The sequence below is a fragment of the Hemicordylus capensis genome, chromosome 4, assembly GCF_027244095.1.
Source record: "Hemicordylus capensis ecotype Gifberg chromosome 4, rHemCap1.1.pri, whole genome shotgun sequence".
Classification (NCBI taxonomy): Eukaryota; Metazoa; Chordata; class Lepidosauria; order Squamata; family Cordylidae; genus Hemicordylus; species Hemicordylus capensis.
Window position 1 is genome coordinate 67,078,927 of NC_069660.1, and position 27,447 is coordinate 67,106,373.

Consider the following 27,447-nt stretch of genomic DNA (forward strand, 5'->3'; position numbering starts at 1 on the left):
GAATGAAGTTGCCTACCTGTAAAATGAAAACACAAAACCACCTCCCTAGGCTGACAAGGAGAAAGGTCACATAAGGAAATAACTTACCTGCCTGTTGGTCAGGCTATAAAGGCACAGTAAGATTTTAGAACAAATAACTCAGACATGTATTAGTCTTGAGAAAGTAGAGTCTTTGGGACATTAGGCTCTTAAAAGCTCTTTTTATCTTTTCCCCCCATTGTGGTTATTGAAGCTCTCTTTTATTTTAGGCATTTACAGGTGGACTTCATTATCCATGGGGTTCCATTCCCGCAGGTAATGAAACCACAGATAATGAGTCATTGAAGTCTATGGTACTGTAGGACTTAGGCTCCCAGACTTCAAAAAACTGCTGGAAGATCAACTTAAAAATGTGAAAATCGTCCCAAAAAAGTGCCCTATCATGCTCCATGGGTCTCATGGCATTCAGCAATGCTCCTCAAAAGTCCAAAATGATCCGTGATCCCCCCCTCCAATTTTTCTGATGAAATGATTCACAAAATGGCTCCAGCGGGCAAAATGGCAGCCGGAAATGACCTCCACAGTCATTTCTGGCCTTCAAGGAACTGCGGATACGTGGGTTTTGACCCTTTCATTATCTGCAGATAATGAGGTAGGGTGCCTTTTTGTGGACTGTGAATATGCAAAACTGCGATTAGTGGAACCACATATAGTGAGGTCCACCTGTAAACCACTTTGGGAGTTTTGCCTGAAAAGTGATATATACATAAAAGCTTCAATAAAGCTTTTTCACTTATGGTATTTTTATCACCATACACCAAGCCACATGTTTAGAGCTTTACCTGGTGAGCTCTATAGGTTCACTTCTCCCTTCTCTCCTTCCCTTAGAGCAGAGGGGTTCCCATCCTGTGGCACTCCAGCCGAGGCAGCCCCTCCTCTCTGGTTGCTCTGTGGTGGCAACTGTGGAAGGAGGTGCTGCCTCAGCTGGATGGTGGCAGCTCCTCAGCCTGTGTCTCAGAGCAAGATGTTCTTTGTGGTCAAAGGAAGGAAGCAGGCTTAGCGACTGGATGTACCTTTGTACTGGAGGATGTCTTCCGTGTAGGCCAGCACGCTGGGAAACGTGCTGCTGAGAAACAGACCCAGGGATGCTGTCCCCACAAATAAAAAGACAACACTGTAGGAGAAAATCAGGAGCAGGAAGAACGTTATAAGCACGCCGACCTGAAATGACACATGGGGGGGGGGGGGAGACACCAGATGGAGTTAAAAAGTTCTACATGACTCATTAAACAATTCTTTTAAAAAACCAACTGAGAAAGTGGGCAAGCAATCCTTGCCTCTGGAGAACAGAATGGCCGTTTGGCCTACCCCTGAGCAAAATAAGTTGGTAGAACCCTGACATGGTAGATTGGCCTGGACCATTTCAGGCTGCAGGTGAGGACTGCCTTTTGAAAAAAGCTTCCTACAAGTAAATAAAAATCTAGCAGCACACTGGGAACAAGGTTCTAACTTAACTCCCTGCTGTTCTAGTTCTCCGCTTGCAGAGAGTTCTTCATGTAGAGAAATGGTATTTGAAATCCAGTCTACCCCCTCAGGTATCGATGGACTCATTCCACTGCATCTACAGATCAAACCGGATTCACATATGCTTGAGCACCACTCAGTATCTCTCCATCCAAGAAGCTGGATGAAGCAGCTGAACTTATGAACTCCCTGGTCGCAAAACACGCAGGAGCTAAAAACCAACCAACCAATCCCAAACCCCTCTGCCTGTCGATGATTGAGCTGAGATCATCATTTCATGGCAGAAAGTCATCACTTGATAAGTGTACCCTGGATGAATTCACTCTGATTTACAGGATGACCTTTAGACAGATTAGATTCTCCAGCCGACATCTCAGCTGGAGTAAAAAGCTGACATTTCCACTAGACAGTTTCGCTGCATTCCAGGATATCACATTTTTAGCAAGCAAATAGCTTTTTATTTGAAGACCATTTCTGCCTGGCGGTATTCTGATATTTTTGCACCACTGGCTACAACTGCATGCTCCTCAAACATCAGAGTAAAACTTTAAAGAGAAAGAACCAGTCTGATGTCTATTTTCATGCAGTGGCTGACAGCCTAACAAAGCATGTGTGTTCAGAAGGTCTATACCAGGCCTGCTCAACTTAGGCCCCCCCCCAGCTGTTTTTGGACTACAACTCCCATAATCCCCAGCCACAGTGGCCAATAGCCAGGGATTATGGGGACTGCAGGCCAACATCTGCAGGAGGGCCGAAGTTGAGCAGCCCTGGTCTATAGGGACACACAGGGAGCCTTCATCGAGTTCCCTCAGCTGTCCTGCATCTATGCTGTTGCATAAGAGGTCTAATACTTCCCAGTGCTGCTTGTGTTCTGGAAATGTACGATAAGAGGAGGAACACATTGCCAATCCTCAGTGACTCGTTTCTGCTCTTATGGAATGCTTTCAGGATCCAAGCAGTGCCTGGAAGTATTAGCCCTCTTGCGCAGCATCAAGAGCGCAGCAGAACTGGGGGAGATGCGTGAGAGCCCCTGGCATGTCCCCACAGGCTCTCCTAATGCATGCATTTTATTCGGATGAGAGCCAGTGGCTGACATACTGCACAGCCTTGCATGTGCCTTGCAATGTAATGTCCACACACTTGTGCAAGGGCACCGTTGCCCTAAACACAAGAACGGCTCAAATGTGGTTGCACAATGGACTATTATTAATTCCCAAGGATGTCAATTGCACAACTCCATTTACACCACTCTTACGTTTAGCACAACAGTGCTCTCGCGCAACCGGGAAAGCATGACACTGCACGATGCACGTGATGTTGCACAGTATGTCAGCCAGTGTCTTTGAGGGCTGTAGGTATCTGACAGAGTGAACACATCCAGAATCTGACAGATCTACGCCCTGTCACAGTGTGATGCCTGCCAGAATTGCTGTGTGCCTGTTCTCAGTAGTCCATTCAGAGTGCAAGGAATGGCTGCATAACGGAGGCATGAGTCCCTTCCAAACTGCTGCCTGGGCTTGCCTCTGAAACCCTGGCTTGCGTGTGACTCAGAAGCAACTCTGTTCCCACCTGAAGTAATCAATACTCACTGTGCTCACTTGAGGTGGTTTTGACTCTTGAGTGAGTCTAACATCCCTTTTTTGCATGCCTATACCTCAATGAAAGACATCCTACAATTTCAGACAAGAGATCCAAACTAATAACATGCGAAAAAACCACACAATTCTCATTTTGAAGGCCTTGCACAAACACACTTGCATAAGCCATGCTTTGAAGCAGCCAACACAAAGTTAGGCTCAACATTTAGACACTGGATATCTTAGCTCGCTGGCTTCGTTTAAATCTATGCTACAAAATGAAAACTGGTTTTAAACGGGGCAGCAGTCATAAGAAATCCAAGGAACCTTCAGAAGGCAAGATTTGTGAGGGTATTGAGGGTTAGGTGCCTTGCTATTGATTCTCAGCCCCATCACCACAAACAACATTGTTTGTTAGCCACCCCATAACAATTGTTCTCTGGGTGGCTTTAACACTTACAATTAAAAGTAGGTTAAAATAAAGGAAAGCTACTATAAAATGCAAACACATTTTATAAGCCTTTTTAAAGGACTGGGTGAACAGTCTGAAAGGTGAGCCAGGCAAGCCTCACTGGGGAGGCTATTATACCACAAATGGGGTGTCACCACCAAAAAGGCCTTCTCCTTAGCAGCCACTTGCCTCACCTCATTGGCAGGGGTCCTCGGAGCAAGGCCTCTGAAAAAGAGCTCATGGTCTAGCTAGGAACATATGGGGCAAGGTGCTCTCTTGGTTAACCTGGCCCTAATCTGTTTTCAGCTTTAAAGGTTAAAACCAGCTCTGAATTGGACCCAGAAATGGAGCCAGTGCAGCTGACGAAGCACTGGTGTGATATGATCAAAATGCCCAGTTCCAATTCATCATCCTGAAGAGCATAATCTTGAGGCCCCGTCCTGGACCAACTGCAGCTTCTGAACCATTTTCCCATTTTCCAGCCCCATGCCAAACGACACTTCCTAGGGTTCCTTGAAAGGAAGCAATGTAAGTCTGACCATTTTTTTGCATTGCCAACATATCCTCAGTCAGGATAATCTCTACTCAAGACACGCTTTCGCTTCCAAACCATGGGGTCCAGTCACTGGTTGCTACTGCCTCAAAGTGTAGTAATCAAAGTACAAATCTGCCTTTTCGGCAAATCTGTACTGCTTGGAAGTAAGGGAGAAAAAGATTTGGCCATACCACATTGATGAAAACCATGGTTGCCGGCTTCATTCTGTAGGATACAGGGATGGAGATCAGCCTGCCCAGGGTGATGAAGCCCCAGAAGAGGCTGGGCAGATAGCCCGCCATCTTATGCCCCACGGAGAGTGGTTTCTCCACAGCATAGCTATACACGAAGCCTGAGTATTCGCCCTGCAGGAGAGACAAGAACATTCCACATTAAACTTAAGGCTGCATGGGGCCTGTCTCCCTCAAATGTCCACACATGTCATGGGCCACCATCCCTCACGGGAGCTCATGGAAGGCTCCTGGGATAAATCTCTAAAAGGAGGTGGTGCAATCCTAAATCCAGGTGGGCTAGAATTGTGCATGTCGTAAGGAACAATTAGAAATAAATACATTGAGAACTGCCCTGCTCATCCTCGTTAAATAGCCCAATTAATAGGGGCAAATTCTTCAAATTAGGTGAGGAGGTAAAGTTGTGCCATCGAGTCGGTGTTGACTCCTGGCGCCCACAGAGCCATGTGGTTTTCTTTGGTAGATACAGAAGGGCTGACCATTGCCTCCTCCAGTGCAGTATGAGATGATGCCTTTCAGCACCTTCCTATAGCACTACTGCCCAATATGTGTGTCTCCTATAGTCTGGGGAACATGCCAGCAGGGATTCGAACCAGCAACCTCTTGCTCCCTAGGCAAGTTACTTCCTCGCTGTGCCATTAGGTGGCTAGGTTAGGAGGAGCCAAGGTAAAATCAAAGAGAAGGGAGGAGGACCAAAAAATAAAAAATAAAAAAATCATAATAAAAGTTAGGAAGCGGCATAGAGCGGCAAAGACCCAGCACAGCCTCCAAATCTTTGGATCCAAGGATTGTCACTAGAAGAGATTCACCAGGCAGTACTTGCGGGGGTGGGGGCAACAGAGCCTAGACTAGATTAAAATGTTTACCCTTTCAGAGATCAAGCCAATGGGACCAGCCTGAAAACACCTGTCCCTTCTAGGGAATCTGGCACAATTCCTCTCCTTACCATGATCCCATCAGTCATGAAGAGGAGAAGGGCTCCAGTCACATGGACAGCAAAGTAAGAGCAAGGAGCTCCTCGGAAGTTCTTGCTCTGGCAACATCCAAAGAGGCCATCGTGCCCTAAGAAAAGAAAACAATCTCATGTACATTTCCCTCCATGGGAAGGACACTGGCCTTAGGGTAGTGCGCGTGAACTGCCCCCTTTGCTAAGTGAGGTCTGCCCTGGTTTGCATTTGGATGGGTGACTGCATAGGATTACTGTAAGATATTCCCCTTAGGGGATGGGGCCAGAGCATCTGCTTCGAATGCTGATCTCAGGTTTATTCTTTGGCATCTCCAGATAGGACTGGGAAAGGCTCCTGCCTGAAACCTTGGAGAGTCACTGCCAGTCAGTGTAGACAATGCTGAGCTAGATGGACCAATGGTCCGACTTGGTATAAAGCAGCGCTGGGAGGGACTTCCGTTTCCGTATGTCTCCATGGGCCTGCTCCGAGCCCACTGAAAAGCTCCCTCTCCACATTAGGTGCTGTTCAAAGCTGGCCATGAAAGTGCCTGCCTCATGTGGGGGGCAGAGAATGGTACACTGGTGGAAATCAGAGATTCCAGTGTCCAGCCCTATGTGGAAATGCAACTGCGAATTGTTCTGTGCTACAGCAAAACCACCCACAATGGGGAGGATCATGCAATAAATACATTATGAGAGGAGATCTGGTCTTGTGGTAGCAAGCATGAATTGTCTCCTTTGCTAAGCAAGATTCCCCCTGGTTTGCATTTGAATGGGAGACTAGAAGTGTGAGCACTGTAAGACATTCCCCTCAGGGGATGCGGCCTCTCTGGAAAGAGCATCTGCATGCTTACATGCAGAAGGTTACAAGTTCCCTCCTTGGCATCTCCAAGATAGGGCTGAGAGAGACTGCAACCTTGGAGAAGCCGCTGCCAGTCTGGGAAGACAATACTGAACTAGATGGGCCAATGGTCTAACTTGATATAATTTTTTAAAAAAACAGGAAATGCAGAAGATGCTTGTTGTAAGGTTCCAGTAATAACATTCTTGGCACATCCCGACTGCTTTTCATCTTGCAACCACTCAGTGTGAGATGAAAATTGCCCTCCTTCTCATGGGAGTTATCGCAACACAAGGAAACAGACTCTTTTGTCCAGAGGGAATCACTGTCCTTTTTGGGAGGCCAGGTTTTTGACTGCTCGCCACTGGTGCAAAGCAGATACCATTCTCAATTGGCAAAGGGTTCTATGTTGCCTGGGATGAATGGCAGTGTTGAATTAAGTGCAGCCAAGAACCTACTGTTTTTCCACCCAAGGTTCAGCAACGTTACGACCTGGGGAAACAGAGGAACTTCCCTGCTCCAGAGAATTCCATCTGCAGAGCCAAAACTAACAGCATATGATATTAGAGGATTAACAGCATCCACCTATTTGGATTGGTCTGGCTTCCCCATATGCATATGGAAAAGGTGCTTCAAGGAGAAATGGTACCCAGCCTTGTTCAGGCATGCTCCAAATTGTGGATGCTACGCTCACATATAGGGACCACAAGAGTGCACCTGTAGGTCCTGCCCCACGTGGATGCATGCCAAAACCTGCCCCCCGCCCCCCCAGCAAAGCATTTGTCTCTTCAGAGAAAGGCTGGAAGTGCAGACAAGAGCAGACAAGTGGGCCTCACAGGTGTACTCTTGTAGATGCTTCACTCCAGGATAGATTGTTTGAAGCACACCTGAACGGGGCTACAATGAACAGGGCATTAGGCTGGCACCCGGGAGACTTTTAGCCTGGTTCTCCCGTTCTGCCACTGCTTCTCTGTGTGACCTTAGGCTCATTGGCATGTTATGTTCAACACCCGTGAACAGTGCACACAGGTACAGATTTGTGTACAGCCATTCACGTTATGCTGAACGCAGATACAGAACTATACTTCCTATTTGTACCATGCATCTGAAGGGCCTGTATCCAAGTTTTTTAAAAATGAAGACAGGAACCAGCTTGATTTCAAGCCGGTTCAAGCTCGAGGGCTCAATCTTGGGATCGGTTCAAGGTCGAGCCAAATCCCCCCAGCCAATTCAGGCCGGGTGACATTAAATTATGGGTTTTTTTTTAAAAAAAGTTTGACTTACCGCCACTGAGGGGTTCAGTGGCCTTGCGGGGTGCTGCTGCAGCCATGGTGTGTGCATGTGTGCATCTCTGGCGGCTCCCCCTCCCACCGCCGACTCCTCCCCCCGAGTCTCCCCCAGTCAGCTCAGCCCATTTCGGAGATGTTTCAGCCCTGTTTGTGTGCACGGCAGCCATTTTTGGGGCTGCTGCACATGCATGTGGGCCATTTGTGTGGTTGTGACCCATGGGCCATGTAAATGGCCCGTGTGCATGTACAGCAGCCCCCAAAATGGCCACCTCGCCTGCAAACAGGGCCAAAACAGCCCCGAAACAGCCTGGGGAGACTCGGGGGGCGAGGGAGCCGTTGGAGGTCCCCCAAGGCTGCAGCAGCACCCCCTGCCCAAGGCCGCTGAAGTCCTCAGTGAAAGTAAGTCAAACTCCCCCCCCCACACACACACACAATTTAATGGCACCTGGCACCCCGAACCGGGCCTGAACTAGTTCAGATTCAAACCAAACTGGGAGCTCCATTCAGGGGGGCAAAACCTAGCATGCCTGTTTCTGTTTGAATCTGGTTCAGATTCGAACCAGTCAAACTGGTTTTGTGCACATCCCTAATCTGTACATTCCTACAGCATAATGTCTAAATTGGGCTCTTGAGCAACTCGTTTGTCTACATATGCCTCAGAAAACTAGGCTAAGTACCAATTCATCAGCCAATTTTTTAAACAAAGATGAGCTACTTAACTTGTATTATACAAGAGAACCTCATTAATCACGGACTCAGCATCCATGGTTTTCTGTGTCTATGGTCAGGTAACTGACACCTGACCTCCATATGTGTGTGTGTGTGTGGGGGGGAGAATTGCTAAAAAGGGCTTAACTTCACGTATCCGTGGGTGGCCGGAAATAACCTCAGAGGTCATTTCCCCACCACTTTGAGATTGGGAGCCTCAAAATGGCTCCTTACACACACACACACACACACACACACACACACACACACACACACACACACACGTGATTTTCGGCCAAGGTTTTTACTATCCAGTGGCACTGCTGGACTGCTGGGGACCCATGAAGCATGGTAGGTGACTTCCTCCTGCATTTAAAGGGCCATTTTACCCCTTTTTTGGCCATTGCCCCTGATTTCCAGGAACCTAACCCCGGCACTTGCATTGGCCCAAAGCCTGCCTCTGTATTCACAGTTTCCGTATCCGCAGTAGAAGTGGGGAACGCGAATACGGAGCTTCTCCTGCACTTTTATTACTTCCTCTCAACACACCAGCACAGTTTCTCACAGGGCTGGCTTGTGGAGGCAGATGCCACAAGTAACAGACTCCCGGCAGAAGCTTAAATCAGGATGGCAGTTCTTACCGATGTCTGGCTGAAATTTTGGTGAGGAAGTGGAAGAATCATCCCTGTCGGCTGTCCGTGTTTCCAGCGCCAGCTCATCAGCAGGCAGGAGTGGGGGGCTGCTGCTCTGGCAACAAGGCACCAGCCTTTCCTTGTAGAGCAAGAGGAACACTGCAATGGGCACAGGCAGCTGGAAGGCAACGAGAAAAGGCAAGTCAGACAGGCACAGGTGGTGTCTTGTTATACCTTCCTTCATATAAATTGGGCTTCCCATCCTTGGGTCCCCAGAAGACATTGGACTACAACACCCATCATCCCCAGCAGCCCATCATCCCCGCTGGGGATGATGGGATTTGTAGTCCAACATCATCTGGGGACCCAAAGTTGGGAACTCCTGATTTAGATCAATACTTGTTCCCTCACTAGGTGGAGCTATTCTTCCAGATTTTTCAGGACAGTTAACTCTAAGGCATTGCACTATGTTACTTCTGGCCAGGCTTTCCTTTCTGATATTCATTATGAATTGCACAATATTTAGAATGGCGGTGGTGGGGGTGGGTGGCGGGGACACATAAAACATTTATGTAAAAAGCTTACAAATATTACATAAGATTTCTAACATATTCAAAGGACAACATGGTTGGATGATGTTCTCCAATTTTCTGAAACCCTAATTATGAAATGCATGATTCAGCATGGGAAGCCTTTATATTTATTCATACCCATATCTGGCATTCAGAACACTGCCTTGTGAAAGGGAGCCAGTTTTTAGGGAAACTCTCTGCTGTTTGCCGTTTCATAAATGTATATGAAGCCACAGAGGCAAGATGCCACTAAATACCAGATGCAGGGGAGCAACAGCAGGAGAGGGGGCAAGCCCTCACCCCCTGCCTGTGAGCTTCTTGAAGGCATCTGGTGGGTCACTGTGCGAAACAGGATGCTGGACTAGATGGGCTGTGGGCCTGATCCAGCAGGGCTGTTCTCGTGATCTTATATACTCTGCTCCTAAGAATCTCTGCTCCTTTCCAAATCTTAGACAGCTGTTTCTTAAGTGTAGAGATTTTTCTGCATTTTTCTACCACCAATGTTCAGCAAGTTCCACACCAGTTCTCTCTTGGTGGACTGCTTCCTGCCAGTCAATTACAGGAGGAAGGTGCAGAGGCAAGGTGACTGGCCATGAAGGAGGACACAGAATGTCAGAAGCTGCATCTGCCACAATCCAAATCTGAGTGGACCACTTGTCCACAGGAGCACATAACCCACGGTGCCACTGAGAGATCCAGCTGCATTAATACAGAGCAGGTGCACTGTAATATTTCCCCTTGCATGCAGGGCTCAGAAATCATCAAGCTGTATAACTCATACCCAGAAGATGACATTTCTGGGGGAGACACCCCCATGCACATACACACTCCCCAAATGGCTCACTAATTTTTCTCATCTACAATTACCCCACGCCACAAGCTATAAATATTCCAGTTTTCAGCTGCTGGTAAAAGGTTGGCATGCATTGTTACGTGACATCATTACCTCTTCTGCCAGCAGGTGGCAGTATAGCATCACAGATGTAAGCAACATGCGTATCCGATGAAAATTACTCTGCCACCCTAGGGCACTTATTTAAAGGCTGCAAGTAGGTCATGGGGTCCCATCTGGACAGGCACTGCCTAAGCTCAGATATGGGACTCCTCAGCCCCAAGGGGTTCACAACTACACCTGCTCTTTTGTATTTTGTAATTCTGCATTCAGCTGTACAGGAGAAGCGCCCTCTGCTGTTCTCTTGTGGCACAACGTTATGAGTTTAACCCTCTTCTATTGCATGTATTATCTATTGCATGTATATTGCAGATTTTTTTAAAAAACACACACACACACACACACCCTGGGATGCAACACTTTTGTTGGTTGGTTTTTTGCAAGAATTACTATATGAAAGGAATCCAGTAACATTAACTGAAGCCGTTTTCCTCCTTCCCCACCAGATGGATGGCAAAAGCCAGGACATCCATAATTAATGGCTGGTCACTTAGCACTTGTTTTCTCTCCGTCTGTGAATTAGCAGGAGTTGCAACTCCACATTTCCTGGTTTTTGTTGGCTCAAGGTATTATTACAACATATGGATCATTCTCTCCCCTCCTCATTGAAGAGGTCTTCATTGTTCGCAGAACAATAGGAAGGAGAACAGCCAGTTTGGTCCACGGGAGAAAAGCGTTTTCGCCTAATTGCTAGAATCCTTCCGGAGGTCAGGACCAGTTTGCATTAACTGGCAAGTCTGCCATGTAAATGAGAGCAGCAAAACAGATCCTTGTGTCACAGCCGGTGTGGGCAATACTTGGGATCCTATTTTCCCTTCCTAAATCAGCCTTACTTTTCCGTCTGTAAAATGGGAAGAGCGGCCCAATTTGCAGGCTGAAAGCATAAGCACTACAGAAAGTGGCATTAAAAGAGGCCCATAATTATCTATGAGGGTCAGAGGGAAATAAGGAAGCATAGATCTGAGTTACATACAAAATAATTCACAATGAATCAGAATAAAACATTCTCTTTTTTAGAAAAAAAGATCTCCTCTAGAAAGCCACAGCTATGAAGAGTGCAATACTGCTCAGATAAATTTGTTATTTATTTATTTATTACATTTTCTATACCTCCCTATCCAAAGGCTCTGGGTGGTGTACAACCAAAAAACCACACACACACCCCAACAACCATTTAAAACAATTGACTTAAAACAATATCAAACACATTTGAAAACAGTTTAAAACATTTAAGTGCAATTTAAAAACCTTGGAAGGCCAGCCCAAACAAATAAATTTTAAGGGCTCTCTTGAAGGCCAGCAATGAACCCAAGCTGTGGATTTCTGCTGGGAGTGCATTCCACAGCCCAGGAGCAGCTACAGAGAAGGCCCAGCTCCGAGTCACCACAAGACATACCAGTGGGAACTGGAGACGGACCTGGGAATCACACAGAAGGCGGCGGCGCTCTCTAAGGTAACCTGGACCTAAGCCGTTCAGGGCTTTAAAGGTAAATGCAAGCCCTTTATTGTTGCTGAGCACAGCCAGCCATGAAAGAGGTGAAGGAAAACGGCAGGCCGGCTGTCCCACAAAGCCATTCACTTCATTTGCCAAGGCTGGCTGATTATCCTGGAACAACTGCAGCGCTTTGCTGAACTGGGTCAAAACACAAGCCCATTCAAGAGCTCGACACAGCTCGAGTAGGCAGAGGCAAGGAGAACCTTTGCTAAGGCTTTTGTTCAACTAAAAATAACCAAAACCAACTGCAGAAAGAACCGGTGGCTTCAGATGTTACATCACCCACAGCCAGCCAGCCATATGCACAAGTGCCTTTTGCTTCTGGCTGAAACATCACTGTTGCTGCAATGTGGAAGTGAACACGTGTGTGGAAAATGTATCTTTGCAAACAACAGCTGCTGGCAACACTGGCTGCCAAGGCTCATCTTTGGCCACTAGAGCAGCCATGCAAGTGGGAGCAGGAGACGATCGAGCATCTGGCTGGCCGGGGTTTGCGGCACCGTCTGAAGCTGCTCCCCAAAAGGCAACCCAAACGGAGTCTTCAGAGCTACTGTGCGCCGAATTCCCTGCGTGGTTCATTTCGCAGGTGGCACCTTCCGTCGGTTCAGTCCACATTCTGAGGCCAGGCCTCCTGGGAGCGAGCGTTTTGACAGACCCGTCTGAAGCCGCGGAGAGCCAGTCCTGCGGGAGAAGGCATGCATGTCCCCTTTGCTAAGCAAGGTTCACCTTGGTTTGCATGTAGATGGGTGACTAGATGTAAGCACCGTTTGCTGTAAACGATTCCCCTTAGGGCAGGGGTAGATCACCTTGGCTCTCCCGCTGACTAGTATTGAACCTGGGACCTTCTGTATGCATACCTGGGCTCTACAGAGAGCCAGCCGTGCATGCGACACACACACACACACACACACACACACACACACACACAGACTGCACAGGGAATAAAATCTAAATGAATAAGGATGAACTCAAAAGAATAAGGATAGATAAATTAAGGAAGATAATGTAATGAAATGAATTCTCCTCCCCAAGTGGGGTTCAGCTGGGCTCCTTCTCTTTCAGCATCATCTTTCAAAGGTGTATTTAGATTGTGCGCCCTTTGGGGACAAGGATCCATCTTATCTTATTTATTATTTCACTGTGTAAACTGCTCTGTGCCATTTTTGGAAGGGCAGTACAGAAATCAATCAATCAATCAATCGGAACATAGGAAGCGGCCTTCTACTGAGTCAGACCCTTGGTCCAGCTAGCTCAGGACTGTCTACACTGGCTGGCAGCAGCTCTCCAAGGTTGCAGGCAGGAATCTCTCTCAGCCCTACCGGGAGCTGCTGCCAGGGAGTGGATCTGGGCCCTGCTGCTGATGCTCTGCCCCTGAGCTACGGCGGCCCCATCCCCTTCCCACCAGCTTCCCCCCACGATGGGCTGGGATGGGTTTCCGCTCTCTCTGGCCGTTTTCAGTTTTTGAGTCCCGTCACTGTTTTTCTAGTTTTAAGGTGCTTTATTGTCTGACTAGATGTCTATTCCGGCGTTTGTTTTGTGACATGGGTGAATAAAGTGAGTTGGAGTTTTTAAAAGCAATCGATGAATCAGTCGATCGATTGATCAAAGGAAAACCACCGGCCGAGAGAGGGAGAGCTTTACAAAAGGAAGGGCTGAAGCGGGAACAGGAGGACTGACTCCAGCCCCCACCCCTACGGCAGAGGAACAAGTCACGGCCCCCCACCCCCTCCTGCCCTCTCTTTCCCCAACTCTTCTCCCCGACACCCTTTGAAAAGCCAGAGGCGGGAATAATGGCAGCATGCACTTTGCTTCTGGTCTGTCATCAGCCCTGAGAAGAGAGCAAGCAGCAGCAGCATGGGGCCCGCTGGAGACAATGGCCAGCCTGTACACTGGACCAGCAGCCCAGGGGACATCGCCTCCATTTCCCAAAGAAGTCCTGGGGGAAAGGCAACGGCGGCTTCACCCAACATGGGGGCCTGTTGCAAACCATTCCTGAAACGGACAGAGCTGAAGAAACCCAGATGGATGTTTTTGCCTTGCAAAGAGCTGGTTGGCCACGTCTGGAGGGCAAAATGTGCCACGACAAAAGCTGAGCTCAGCTCCGGAACCTGCGCTCTGAATATCAGGTCAGGGATACGGCACCCAAAAGTTACCAATAAAGCAGCACATCTGAGCATGGGCAGAGTGCTCCCTCCCCACCAGCAGCCACAACCTATACACCTAACATCTGAGATTAGGGAGCAGAGCTCGCGCCCTAGCTCCAAACTAGACATCGTTAGCACCGATGGGCTTAATTTTGCTTCCAAAAATAGCCGCTGCGGGAGGTGGAGAGGCATCCAGGCTGGGCTTGTGGCTCCCACCACCTTCCAGACTATGCCCCACTCCTGGAAGCTATTTCTAAAAGAAAAAAGTCACCCCATCAGCATGAATGATGGGCTTCACATTACAGCTCCTTGCTTACTGGAGGTCAAACGTCCACTCTGACACTTTCAAAAGAACAAGTAGGAAACCCTGGAATGAATCCCTTGTGTGCTTGAGCAGACTCCGGCTACCCAGCCCACCCCAGCATTTTATAGGCACGGCTGCACAAATCCCGTCCTCCTTTTCAGTTCTGCTTAGGTTTTACCTTTCTTTTTTTAAAAAAAAACGAGGAAGGCTGATCGGGGATAATGAGCCCTTTGGCCCGGCTCCCGTGGCCTGGTTCATCTGCCAAGATACACACAGGCAGGGCCAAGGCGTTTTATTTACAGGATCTCACGACGCAGGCTGCTTGCTCGAGAGCGATGCGCTGAGCCTCCGAGTGCACTGTTTAATGACAGGCCTTGGCACAAGGCTGGCCAGCCTACCACAGAGCCTAAACAAACAGCAGATCCAAGACCACTTCATGGCTGAATGCTCGGCAGAGCCCAGCCCTCCCGGTGATGTAACACCCGCTGAAAGCTAGTGGGAAAGCTGCCTTAGAAGCCTTCGTAGCAGAGCACACACATCAAACACATTCCCCTCCCCCCCCGTGAAAGTGTTCTAGTGGTCCATGGCTGTATATCAGGGCTGCACAACTTTGGCCCTCCTGCAGATGATGGACCACAACTCTCACCATCCCTGATTACTGGCCCGTGTGGCTAAAGATGACAGGAGTTGCAGCCCAACGACCACCGGAGAGCCAAAGCTCTGCTGTACATGCTTTGACATGTTGTATACATGTCAAAGTGGCGGGCCGCGGTGCGAAACAGGATGCTGGACTAGATGGGCCTTGGGCCTGACCCAGCAGGGCTGTTCTTATTACTGTACTGCCTATTAAATCCGGGATTTTAAAAATTATTATGACCATGGTAGTCACTTCGCTATGTTTCAAGAGGGGGGCCACTTTGGCAAAAAACAAAACAAAACAAAACAAAAACCCTTCAATGTGAGAGCCATTTCCCTCTGTGCTGCTGAGCTCCACCCAGAGCCCTCTCTTAAGAGCTCTATGGGGAAAACACTGGGAAGGACTTGGCCAGGGACCAAGTGACCTCAGCTGGGCCATGGTACCCTGGAACTCTATTGCCACATCTAGAGCCAGCGGATGTGTCCTGGTCTAAGATAGTCCACCTCTTAAGATGATGAGCAGAGCAGGCCGGAAGGAAAGGAGAGAACCCCCAAGGCTATGTCTTCTCACAGGAAAGCCAGATGGTGGTGTTGTGGGGGTGAGGAGAGCCCAGGTCACGTCTGGATTCTACTGGGTGAAACCAGCACTACTCACTGCAGTCCCAAGGCCAAATGAGCAGAGGTCTGCAGCCAGAAATAGGGTCAGGGCCATGAAGGAACAAGCCCAAGAAGGCGAGCAGCGAAAGTGACATACAACCTCCAGCTGTATCCGTATAATAACGCCAGCTCCTGGGCTTTGCCTTCATGGAGGCAAACCACTTTCCCAGGCTTTTGATGTGAAGCTAACCCCACTGTGGGGGAGGAGGGGCTGGCCAGTATATAAAGCTGTGTTCCACCCACCCAGCATAGCAGTCATTAGGAGAGAAAGATGCCTACAAAGCATCTCAGATTGCCAACCTTTTTCCTGGCTTGTCTCCTGTAACTTTAACAGCAACTTGCCCAAGGAAAATTTGGCAGGCAGCACTTCTTTTTATTTATTTGATTTATATACCACCCCTCCCAAAATGACTCAAGGTGGTTTACAACAAAAAGAAGTTTCATGTGATAAAATCCAAAAGGAAACCCAAATCCAAAACCAAGTTTCACTTGATAAAATCTCCACATGCGACATGGCTGTCAAACAGGAGGAGGGCCAATACATTTCTGACCCAACTATTTTCCCTTCTTACTTGCCACATTCGCCATTTTCACAACTTAAAAGACATTGGAGACCAGCAGAAATCCCGTGTTGGCAGACAGTTTTGGAGGTGCTCTTCAAGGCTTGCCTGGTATCAGCACTTGCTCAGGCAAGGAGCAACTCTTCTGGATTAAGCTGGTGGTCATCATTTCACACTTCACTAATCTCCAGATTTTGTTCCTCAACACACTGGAGTTTTAGGAAGTCAAATGTAACAGTTTCAGCCAACCTGGCACTCTTCCATGCTCTGGCTCTAATGATGACAAGCCTTTCATCTCATTCATTGGGCTGATTTCCCATTAGCTAAGCCCTTCCGTCTTACCAAGCTTCAATGACTCACTGCTATTCCCAGGGCAGGGCAGGTGCTGCTTTCTAACCCACTCTCCCAGGACCTGACATCAGGGCAAGTTATGGGCCAAACAAGAGAACCCTACCCATACATTATGCTCAATGCACATACAATCCGCACACAATGTGCATGCGTACAGATCTATAGATACATACAGTTATATGCACATTCTGTTCAACGCACATGTAGTCGCACACTCCCTCTCCGTACCCTGCATTTCAGGAGACCTGTACCCAGGTTCACTTTGAAAACAAACGCATGCACAGTCATTTACACAAATACATGTACACAGACAACGATACTTATGTGCAATGTAATGTAGGAATAGGGCTTAGGTAAGATGCTGCCAGTCTGTGTAGACAATACTGAGCTCGATGGACCAATGATCTGACTTGGTATAAGGCCGCTTCCTATGTCCCTATGACATCACTGGCCCCCAATAAGCTTGCCTCCCCCACCCTGAAAATCGTATACACAGCGGGCCCAGCTCTCTGCTACTATTTTGATCTGGCTTGGGAGTCCTCACCTGTGCTATCTGTCTTGGCAAGAATGCTTCTTCCAGGACTAATAGCATGAGCTGGATTATGACACAGAGGAAGAGTAAAATTGGGGCACAGAGGAAGCCCCCTCCCAAACCATTTAGATCTAGATTCCTCTACCTCCTCCCCGAGGCATGCTATTTACAGGGGTGGGGGGAGAAAAGATGGGCCAATAATGTCATTAACGTCACATCCGGTTTGGCCCCAAGAATGGTTGAGCATTTAAGGCTACTGCTGCTGAAATTCCAAATTCTCACTCTTTAGGGAGGCCCCTCCTCCTCCTCCTCAAAAGGTGTTGTACAAAGAAGCTGCTGCATGCAGCTGTCCAATGCCACATGCCTCCAATTCTCCCCTCCCCACTAGCAGCAGTCAGTACTAGAATGTGCATCATTGTGCAAAGCTGTATAGGGAGAACCTGCAATGCCACCACTCTGCCTGACCTGCTGCCCTAACTAAGCCTCTGGGCAGCCCAACATCTGGCTTTTCACCTACTATCCTGAAAACATGGGAAATGATACCCCACTGAATAGAAAACATGTTACTAATGTACCTCTAAATTACTGCTGCTTTACTGCTAGATCTTTGGTGGCCTGTTTGGGTTCTTTTTTAGGTCATGCTCAGTATAGCATGCCCATCTCCCATTTCTGGTTATATGACTGTATTTCACAGAATCTTGGCCTGCATCCTTTCACTCTGCCTACTCCATCATCAAATTGTTTAATTGCCAAAAGGAAAAAAATGTTCTCTTTTCCTTTCAGCAAAGAACATTCACTCCTCCTTTCCTCACCAACTCCATATGTTTAAGTTGCCTACATCAGACTTGGCATGCAAGTAGGTTCTAATATTTCCCAAGCAAGGTAGAAAATAGAAGCTCCGACACCCACTCAAGGGCTAGAAAGCCTCGCAGAGGCTGTGGCGTGTTATAAATTGTGCAAGTATATTTCAGGGAGATCTTTAAAAAGGAGGCGCATAATGAGAGCAAATGAGATCATCATCATATTGAAGAACCGTTCTGGCAATAAAGCTGAGGAGGATGTTGTCCAGAAAAAAACCCCAATATCACAGGTATATCTATGGCCAGGGATACGTAGGCACCCAAATGCCCATTTTTAAGCACAAAGAAACTGATGTGAATATATCTGTTAGACATTATTGTTATGATTGCTGGCATTAGGCAGATTGCTGCTCAGGGGTCTAGAATGCTCAGCTGGTGGAAGCTAATGGTTAGGAGGCATTTAGGAAGCTCTCTCTGAGTTGAATCAGATACCAAAGCTTGGGGAAGAAATTGATGCAAGAAGAGTGCAAGAAATTTTCTGACAGCAGTGAAGTGAGGGGTTTTTTTTAGGTGACCCTCGTTTTTTGTGGGTTCTCATTTCATGATTTCTGTTATTCACGGTTGGTCACAGAGACCCGATTCCTTTGTTTGTGGGCCGAAAATAGCCCTATTTCCGGCTACTTGTGGTACAGACACCTAGTATTTTTGTCTGCACACTAAACCTAGGGTTATTTTCAGCTATTTGTGACTAAGTGTCACTCGGAAATGACTTCTAGTGTCATTTCTGGTGGTCATTTTGTGACTTTTTCACCAAACAAACCCCAAAATTGAAAGATTTGGAGGTTGGAGGGCATTGCTGGAGAACTGGAGAGCAAGTTAACACCCCCTGCCATGCTACTTTTTAATTAGATTTGAGAATACTTAAGTATGCTCAGGAACCTAACCACTCAATCCCCAAAGGCTCAAGGTTTCTTTTTCCATGGTTTCTCTGTTCGCGGCAATAGACTGGAATGGAACCCCAGCAAAAAAGAAAAGAGAAAAGATCCTCTGTATCTCTAATGCTGTCTTACTCGCTGTACAGTTGTTCTCATAGGCTTCTGTGCTCCTTCCTAATGCAATCTGACTCTCTGGTAACATGCTGAGCATGGACTTCATGCAATTTTCACAGCTCCACCTGCTGGCCAATGGTTGCAAACTCACCTCTTTTCATTACTACTTTTGGCCGGGAGGTGGCGCTATGAAAATCACACAAGGCCCATGCTCCGCATGTGGCAAAAGAGCCAAACCACTCTAGAAAGAAGCCTACACAAGCTTGTGAACTGTGAATAAGATGGCATTAGAAACTTGTGTGGAAGCTTTAAAATTTGCATACTTTATTGCTGTCTGGAAAGCCTCTGATTGAAAATAATCAATCAGGTACACTGAAAGCTGCCTTTTATTGAGTCAGACCATTTATCCATCTAGGTCAGTTCTGAGCTAGATGGACAAATTTAGTTGACTGACAGCAGCTCTCCAGGGTTTCAGACTTTCCCAGTCCTGCCTAGAGTTGCCAGGGTTTGAACCTGGGATCTTGTGATTGCAAAGCAAATGCTCTACCACTGGGCTATGACCCCCATCTCCTTTGTCTGGTAAAAAGTGAGAGAGAAAGAGCATTACAAGTTGGTTGAAGTCACCTTGGGGTGCAGGGCCTCTCTCTGGGAATCCAACACAGGGTAGTAGATCATGCTGCCTTGTGGGACTGCCTACTGTTTACCCTCACTTATGATCTACCTGTATAGCTGTAAACAAAATGGTTAGAGTGTTGGACTAGGACCAGGGAGACCGGAGTTCAAATCCCTGTTTAGTCATGAAACACACTGGGTGACTCTTAGCCAGCCATGTTCCTCTCAGCCTAGCCACAGGGTTGTTGTGAGGATAAACATACCCATGTACATTGCTCTGGGTTCCTTGGAGAGAGAGAGATATCCATGAGTTTCCAGTGTGCTCTCATTCAAAGGAAGCCAAACCCAAATGGCACTGCCTTCTAGCTGGACTATCTTACTGCTTGGGGAAGTGAGGAGAGCACCACATTTGTATACTGAAATCTCACTTTTCCTCCAGGGAGTTCGGAGTGGCCTTTGTGGAATTCCCAGGCAGCTTACAGAGGCAGCAGAAGAACTACACCCTGTACCATTTGCTGTCCCCATAAGAGGAAGAGGCGGGGCCTGAGGGTATCAATGATGTGCAAGATGAAACTAAAAAGCCTGTCACTCCATGTGGACTCCTGTCCTCCTCTTTCTTGCCCGCAGCTTCACTTTCCTGTTTGTTTAGTTTACACCCATATTTTCACAGCAACGTGGCAGCGGGATTGCCAAATCTCATCCTGTTTCTCGCCAAGCTAGAATCACTGGTTTAGATAGTAATTAACTGCCAAGTACAGGGCATCAGCGATGGGAGGGAGAAACACACTCTCTGCTTGGATGTGACACTCAAAACAAGTAAGAAGTTTGCAGTGGGGATGGGACAAAATATCTTCTCCTTTCTTAATGGTCCCATTGGTTTCAGAAATACTTGCTTTGATTACTTTAAATACTTATTTAAAACTCGAGGCATGAACTGGCCAGAGCAGAGTGCCATGAGCCCATCAAGATACAGGCCGACAGCCACATCATGCAAGCGTGGTCACCTGCAAGGCTGTGGCACACCAGGTCGCGTTCAAGATGGTGGCCTTAGCCTAGCTGCAATGAGAGATTTACAGACTCATTATCTAACAGGAAGGGATTTTCCTGGAGGGAAAACAGATCTTGTGAGTAAGCCTGTGGCACAATTAAAGAAGTCTCAGGCAATTAATAAAATTAATTTTAAGTGGAGCAATTACATCTGTGTAAGTTGTAAATGACTAAAATAATAATCTGAAAGGGGAGAAAACACTTTGTTTATAGACAGTGGCCAACTTCCTCATGCAATGCTCCTCTGCAGTGTTTAGGAATCCAGAGTCACACTTTACGTGTGGGAGGCAGCACAGTTTTTGTCAATTCCCCATCCCCCTGGAAGCTCTTTGTATTCTTCCAAAAGTAGGCCCCCCGAGGGTTGTGTGACCCTCAGGGACCAACTTTCAACTCACATTATGGGGTGAGTCCTATTAATTCTCCAATTTTGGACAGTTAAGAAATGTTCAGGGGAATGGAGAGCTTTCAGGGGGAGAGGGGAATTGACAAAAATTGTGCTGTCTCCCATGTGCAAAGCATAGCTCTGGATTACTAAATGCTGTAGGGGGCACTTTGCATGCTGGTGAAGATGTCAGCAAGTGTGTGTGAATATATGGTCACAGGAGGCATTAGAAGAGGCATTCTCTCTGGTGTGAGAGGGAAGGGTGAAGTCCTCTTCCAAGATGGTGCCTTTCATCTGAGGTTTTCATATTTAGAATAATTAAGCAAACATGTGCTGCCCAATTAATCCAGGGTGCCTTTCCCACTTGATTCAAAATAATTAATCTATCCAGTTAATGAGATGTTGTTGACTACAACTCCCATAATCCCCAGCCAAAGGACACTGCAGCTGGGGATGGTGGAAGTTGTTGTCAACTGGGAATCCCTGTTACAGGAAACACTGGTGCAGCCCTACTGGTGAGAATCCAACCCAGTCCTCCTCAGCAGAAGGGATGCAAACTTCTGCTTTCCTGAAGTTTGATTCTTTAGTAAGAGGACACAACTCCCACAGAGTCTCAGCTTGACAGCAGGAGTTTGATGAACAGACCTGTGGTCATGTCTTCCTTAAGCAAGGCTGCACAACTTCGGGCCTCCAGCTATTGTTAGGCTACAACTCCCACCATCCCTGACTATGGGCCACTGTGGCAGGGCATGATGGGAGCTGCAGTCCAACATATAGCTGGAGGGCGGAAGTCGTCCAGCCCTTTCCTCAAGCTTCAAAACAACTGCTTGTGTACATGCATGTGCAAAAGGCATTCTGACACACAATCCTAAGTGCACAACAATACACACAGATTTGGCATAGCTGAGTCACGCAAACCAATCCGATAACTGAAGCTGCACACACTCGAAGCAGAATTCTGGGTACCACTTCCAGAGGCTGCCCTTGAGAACAATGTTTTAAGCGCTAATCGTATTCTAGTCAGCTCCCAAGCAAAGATCTCCAGGACCCCAGTGGGAGCCAAGAGAAGCCTGGAGGACAATGAAAGGGCCTATGATGCCTTATGGGATGAAACAGTGCACATCACATTGACAGAAAGTTAAATGCAGCCTTAAATTAATTAAATGTTTCAGAGCAGCTGATACAGATGATAAAAGGCAACTGGAACTCAGAGGGGCTCTTTCATGCAATTCTTTTGCAATGACATTTTGCGCTGATGCTGGAATCACTTGTTTAGTTGCTTTAAGGCCGTGTAAAGAAGAGACCAGCAGCTAATGGAAGCAAGCATTTGCTGCGTAAATGGCATCCTCTCCTATGAAGGAAAGTGCAGCATGGCTCTTCGACCAGTTTTACACACTAGGTACATCTTTATTCTGCCTATATAACAGGGGGGTGCATGAATGGTTTGAAGCGAACTGGTTCACAATGAACTGGGCCAGTTCAATCGGTTCGAGACCATGAACCAGACCGGCCTCCAGGAAAGGGGGCTGGTCCATAGGAAGCTGCCACATACTCATAGGTCCATATCATAGGTCCATACCATAGGTCCATCTAGCTCAGTATTGTCTACATCAGGGATTCTCAGCGTTGGGTCCCCAGATGTTACTGGACTTCAACTCCCATAATCTCTAACCAAAGGCCACTGGGACTGGGGATTATGGGATCTGAAGTCCAATAACATCTGGGGACCCAACCTTGAGAATCCCTGTTCTACATTGACTGGCAGCGACTTCTCCAAGGTTGCAGGCAGGAATCTCTCTCAGCCCTATCTTGGAGATGCCAGGGAGGGAACTTGGAACCTAGATGCTCTTCCCAGAGCAGCCCCATCCCCTAAGGGGAATATCTTGAGGTGCTCACGCATGTAGTCTCCCATTCAAATGCAAACCGGGGTGGACCATGCTTAGCTAAGGGGACAAGTCATGCTTGCTACCACAAAACCAGCTCTCCAATCCTCTCCATGATCAAGCCAAATCGAGCCCAGTTTGAGGGGAACCAGTTCAGTGGTTTGTGTTCGAGCATTGGTGAGGATTCTCTTTTGCTTGTAAAGGGGAATTCTTTAAAAAGGGCTTGCCAGTGAGGGTGGCAGTAAGAGGCACCTGCAAAACTAAATGCTAAGAGGCTTACCAGCGGTGGTACCAAGCAGCAGTGCTCCCCTCAGCCAGCAGCCCATGCAGCAATGCAGCTCCACTCACCTGGCCTCCATACATGCGTGACCATGCAAATGGCCTCTGTGTGTGCACAGAGGCCAGGTGAGTTTGGAGCCACGCCCTCGCAAGGGTTGCTGACTGTGGGGAGCACTAAGGCTGCTTGGCGCATTAGCATTTACTTTTACAGGTGCCACCTCCCTCACTGGCAAGCCCCTTTAAAATAATTCTCCTTTACAAGCAAAGGGAAATCCTCGCTGGATTCTCCTTTACACAGCAGCACGAACCCCCGAACCAGTTTGAGCTGGTTCAGTCGAACCGACTGGGTCAGGTAGTCAGTTCGACCAAACCAGTTCACAGACCCGTGGAGAGCGACCATTTGAGTTGGTCAATTTTAAGGCTGTCTCTTAATGCTCATTAAAGATAGCGTCGGCCTACTTAGAATGATTGAGATGAAAATGCTATCATGGCTGTAAAGGTTTGGCAAGATGAATGCTTGTGTCTTCTAGAATCTGCTTTTCCTATAGCTGAATAGATACTAAAACGTCTTGCAGATTCTCTGCCATTCTTTGAGTTTAAACTGAGCATTCCTGTAATTGCACTTGAGTCAATATTGGTGATGACAATAAGATTCTCAACTAGTCATTTTCTCTTTCTGGCCTCAGTGTTTATGAGTTCACTGTGTAATTGGGACATTAAGGGATTCTGAAGATAGTTCCTTCCTGGGAAAGGTTTCTCCACCTTAAAGGAGGAATGGGAAGGTTTCTCCACCACACTACTTAAAGGGATTCTTTCATGGATGGGAGATGAACTTTATCCACTCAGAGTCATCAGGTCGTGGTATGATACACTTCAGTTGCCAGCTGAGACACAGACCTGACTCTGTTCTCCAAGAATGATCAGTAAATGCTTTGTAACTCTAAGCATGACACTCCCTCCTATAATAATAATAATAATAATAATAATAATTCGATTTCTATACCACCCTTCCAAAAATGGCTCAGGGTGGTTTACAAAGAGAAATAACAAATAAGATGGATCCCTGTCCCCAAAGGGCTCACATACTAAAAAGAAACATAAGACACACACCAGCAACAGTCACTGGAAGTACTGTGCTGGGGGTGGATAGGGCCAGTTACTCTCCCCCTGCTAAATAAAGAGAATCACCAAGTAAAAGGTGTCTCTTTGCCCAGTTAGCGGGGGGGGGGGGGTTTGCTGACATCAAACATCCTCCAAGTATTAGTCAGAAAACGATTTTATGTTTCCTTTTGAGGTGCAGCAGTCAATGATGGACTACAATGTGGGAGACCTGCATTCAAATCCCCATTCAGCCATGGAACTCGCTGGGTGACTCTGGGCAGTCACTTACCTCTCAGCCTAACCTACCCCACAGGTAAATACCATATTTACCCAAATAGAAGACAATCCCCTGAATTTAAGATGACCCCTTTAAAAATATGGGTTAAATTTAAATTATACTATTTACCCAAAAGGAAGAGCACCCTAAAATGTAAGATAACCCCACCCACCCCATTTCTAACATAAAAGAACTTAGGGGAAACCTAGTCTTGGATTCAGGAAATACAGTAAATAAATGTTCTATTTATATTCTGTAAATAACATTCTGTTTTCCTGAATACATTCTTTTGTTTAATAGTTTGTCAGTGCCCGGGCTGTTCAAAGCTCGAGCAAAATGACGAAGCATTGCCAGATGATGGAACTACAGGAGAACCTTGTTATTTGTGGGGGTTCCATTCTGGGGGAGAGGGTGGATAGCAAATCCTACCGGAGTATTAGGGCTATGGGAAGGGGGGGCCCTAGGTTCCAGACTGCCCCAAATTGGCTGGAAATTGCTCCCCCCTGCACAACTGCCAACAAATGACCCCCAGAAGTGCCCTATGAATGAAAACTGTGAATACTCAAAACTGTGATTCCTGAATGCGAATATGTGAAACTGCAAGTGCTGGACACACGATTAACAAAGTCCTTCTGTGTACACTGGTGGTCCAAGGGTTTTGGGGTGTTTTTTTGGGGGGGGGACAGGGCTTGAGTAGAATGCACTCAGTGGGTGCTGCTACTGCCCATTCGCTCACCCTTTCCCTCTTGGCCTAATTTCCACGGCTGCTCACAGGCAAAGGGCAAAGAGAAATGAAGCTGCTGCTCCTTCACCTTGTTCCTGCCACTGCTCGCTCACACAGGGAGGGCAGGTGAGTTGGTGAAAAGAGCAAGGAAGAGCAGCAGCAGAGCCAGGGGTTGGCAGTGCAGCTGCGGCTTGTTTGCCGCCCCCCACCCTGCTCATTCTCACTGGTATCAGCCACTACTGAGTGCTGTCCTCCTAGTTGTAGCCTCTTGTAATGTGGAATTGTACTTGTGAAGGAAAGACTGATGCAAGGAGTTTGGGAAGCTGTGATGTAGGTCAAATACCACCTGATCTCCCAGGTGGGAAATATGACCGGGAGAGCAGAGCGCCACAGCAAAGATTCCTAGCAAAGATTCATATTTCTTTATGAGAGCCTAGGGATTTGCCACTTGTTAAAACTATCACTCATCCCAAACAAGGCTCTGCAGATAAAGGCTGAAGTCAATGGGCTCTGTGGCTGTTATAGGTGGAGAGAAAACTTGTTTGGTTAATATTCATACACGTCACATGCAATGGAAACACCCAGAAGGGCTGCTTTTGCAGCCAGTGAAATAACTAGCATCACAGCATAACTGCAACTTGTAAGGTATGATAGTGTAGAGATGAAGATTAATATAACTGCACAAGGGGATGAAAAGCAAGTAGCCGAGAGGTGCAGGGGGCGGGTTGGGGGGGATGGAGGAGAATGAAATTCTTTCCTGCAACAGGATGGTTTATGTGCCAGGTGTGGTTTTGGAAGGTTTGTGTGGCAAATTAGGCAGATAACCCATTCACCATGGATGCAGCAGTATTAAGAAAGAAAGGAATGCAGGCAGGCAGGCATCCCCAGCCATGCAAAGTGATCATATGGGGCTACCCCTCTGATCTCCGCACCCTGAACCGCAACAGGTTCATCTGTACCTCCCTGCCTGTGGCCACTGCAGTCAAAATTTCACAAACTATTGATGGTTTCTACTAGAGGAAGACCTACATGGGGAGGGGGATATGGAGGACCGATTTTGTGGGACACGGAAAAGGTTTTCAGTGGAATTTGATTGTGGCGACCGGTACACCATCTAACGTGGAACTGCAAACACGCAATCCAAGTGCCCTTCCCTTCAAGGTTATTGCTAACCAAACAAGAAATCCACCTGGGACATCTAGCCATTCAGGCGGGCACGACTTACGTTGATCAAAGCCATAATCCAGAAGGCGTAGGACACTCTCGTCACCACCAGTCCTTTGATGGGCAGGTCATAGTGCGACAGGTTTCCAGGATGATGGGGGACCAGTGACTTCCGGATGTGAGGGAGGTTGCTGCTGCCATTGGCTGTGCCATTGGTTAGGATGCAGTTGGTGTCTGACAGGAAAGGGTCGGCTATCAGAGGGCTCAGCAGGGCACCAAAGCCCACAAAGAAGTGAAGGGCCTGCATAAAGAAATAAGGAAACTGAGTTATTACTGCATCATGGCACCACCAGCACCTCTGGCGACAAAGTCTGGCCAGATGAACTAAAAAGGAAGCTACTACAACAATGAGAACTCTTGCTGGTAACCTAGAAGGTCTGTTATAGGCTATAAGCACCCTTCCTGAATCCAGCCTTCTCTCATCACTTCTGCTCTGTGACTAGAGGAGCTGCAATTCTCCCTGCAGGCAACCGTTAGGCATGGCTGGGTTAGAATACGGCATTTTGTTAACTAGGCAGCAAATGTAACGTATGGTCCTGGGCAATCTAGCTGCTCACAGAGAGCTCTTGCCCCTTGGAGCTAAGTGACTGGCATATGTGTTCATCGGGGTGGGGGTGGGATCAGATGCATTCACCGGATCCCTCACAACCTAGAGGGATCAGAGATTCCTCCAGCAAAAGGAGACTGAGGGTCTGGGTACCAGAGAGAAAAAGTCACCTGTCTTTAACAGGGCTACTTTCTGCACTTCTGGTGAATGCTACAGCACCCAGCGGCACATGTGAGGAACTGCTGTGCAGTTATGCTCTACTCACAAGGGTAGAAACATAGTTTTATAGAGTAACTTTTGTTGATGAAGGACTACAACTAACACTTCCAAACAAAAGAAGGTAGTTGCTTCTGATATCACTTAATCAGAGCATGATCGCATCGCTACATTAACAATTTCAGGCAGACAATGTGGTAAGAGTTGTGTGATTATCATTATGTGCCTGAAGTGACTAAAGACATTTGATGCGTTAGTAACCTTCTCAATTGAGCTGAACGAAGAGTTCTGATTAACATGCAAGAAGAAGAGTTCTGTTTAACATGCAAGCTCATACATTTTACAAAATTTGTTCCAATGTCCATGCCCA

At 47.3% G+C, this 27,447-nt stretch overlaps 1 protein-coding gene across 1 annotated transcript in view; it reads right to left on the bottom strand.

Annotated features, from left to right (window-relative positions):
• The window catches only part of MFSD4A (major facilitator superfamily domain containing 4A), a 66,634-nt gene that overhangs the window by 6,838 nt on the left and 32,349 nt on the right, over nt 1-27,447 (bottom strand). The window contains exons 3-7 of the mRNA XM_053244240.1: nt 26,316-26,555; nt 8,743-8,911; nt 5,264-5,379; nt 4,258-4,431; nt 1,053-1,200 (exon numbers count right to left, since the gene is read on the bottom strand). Of these exons, the coding sequence (XP_053100215.1) occupies nt 1,053-1,200; nt 4,258-4,431; nt 5,264-5,379; nt 8,743-8,911; nt 26,316-26,555 (847 nt within the window). The remainder of the gene's footprint in view (nt 1-1,052; nt 1,201-4,257; nt 4,432-5,263; nt 5,380-8,742; nt 8,912-26,315; nt 26,556-27,447) is intronic.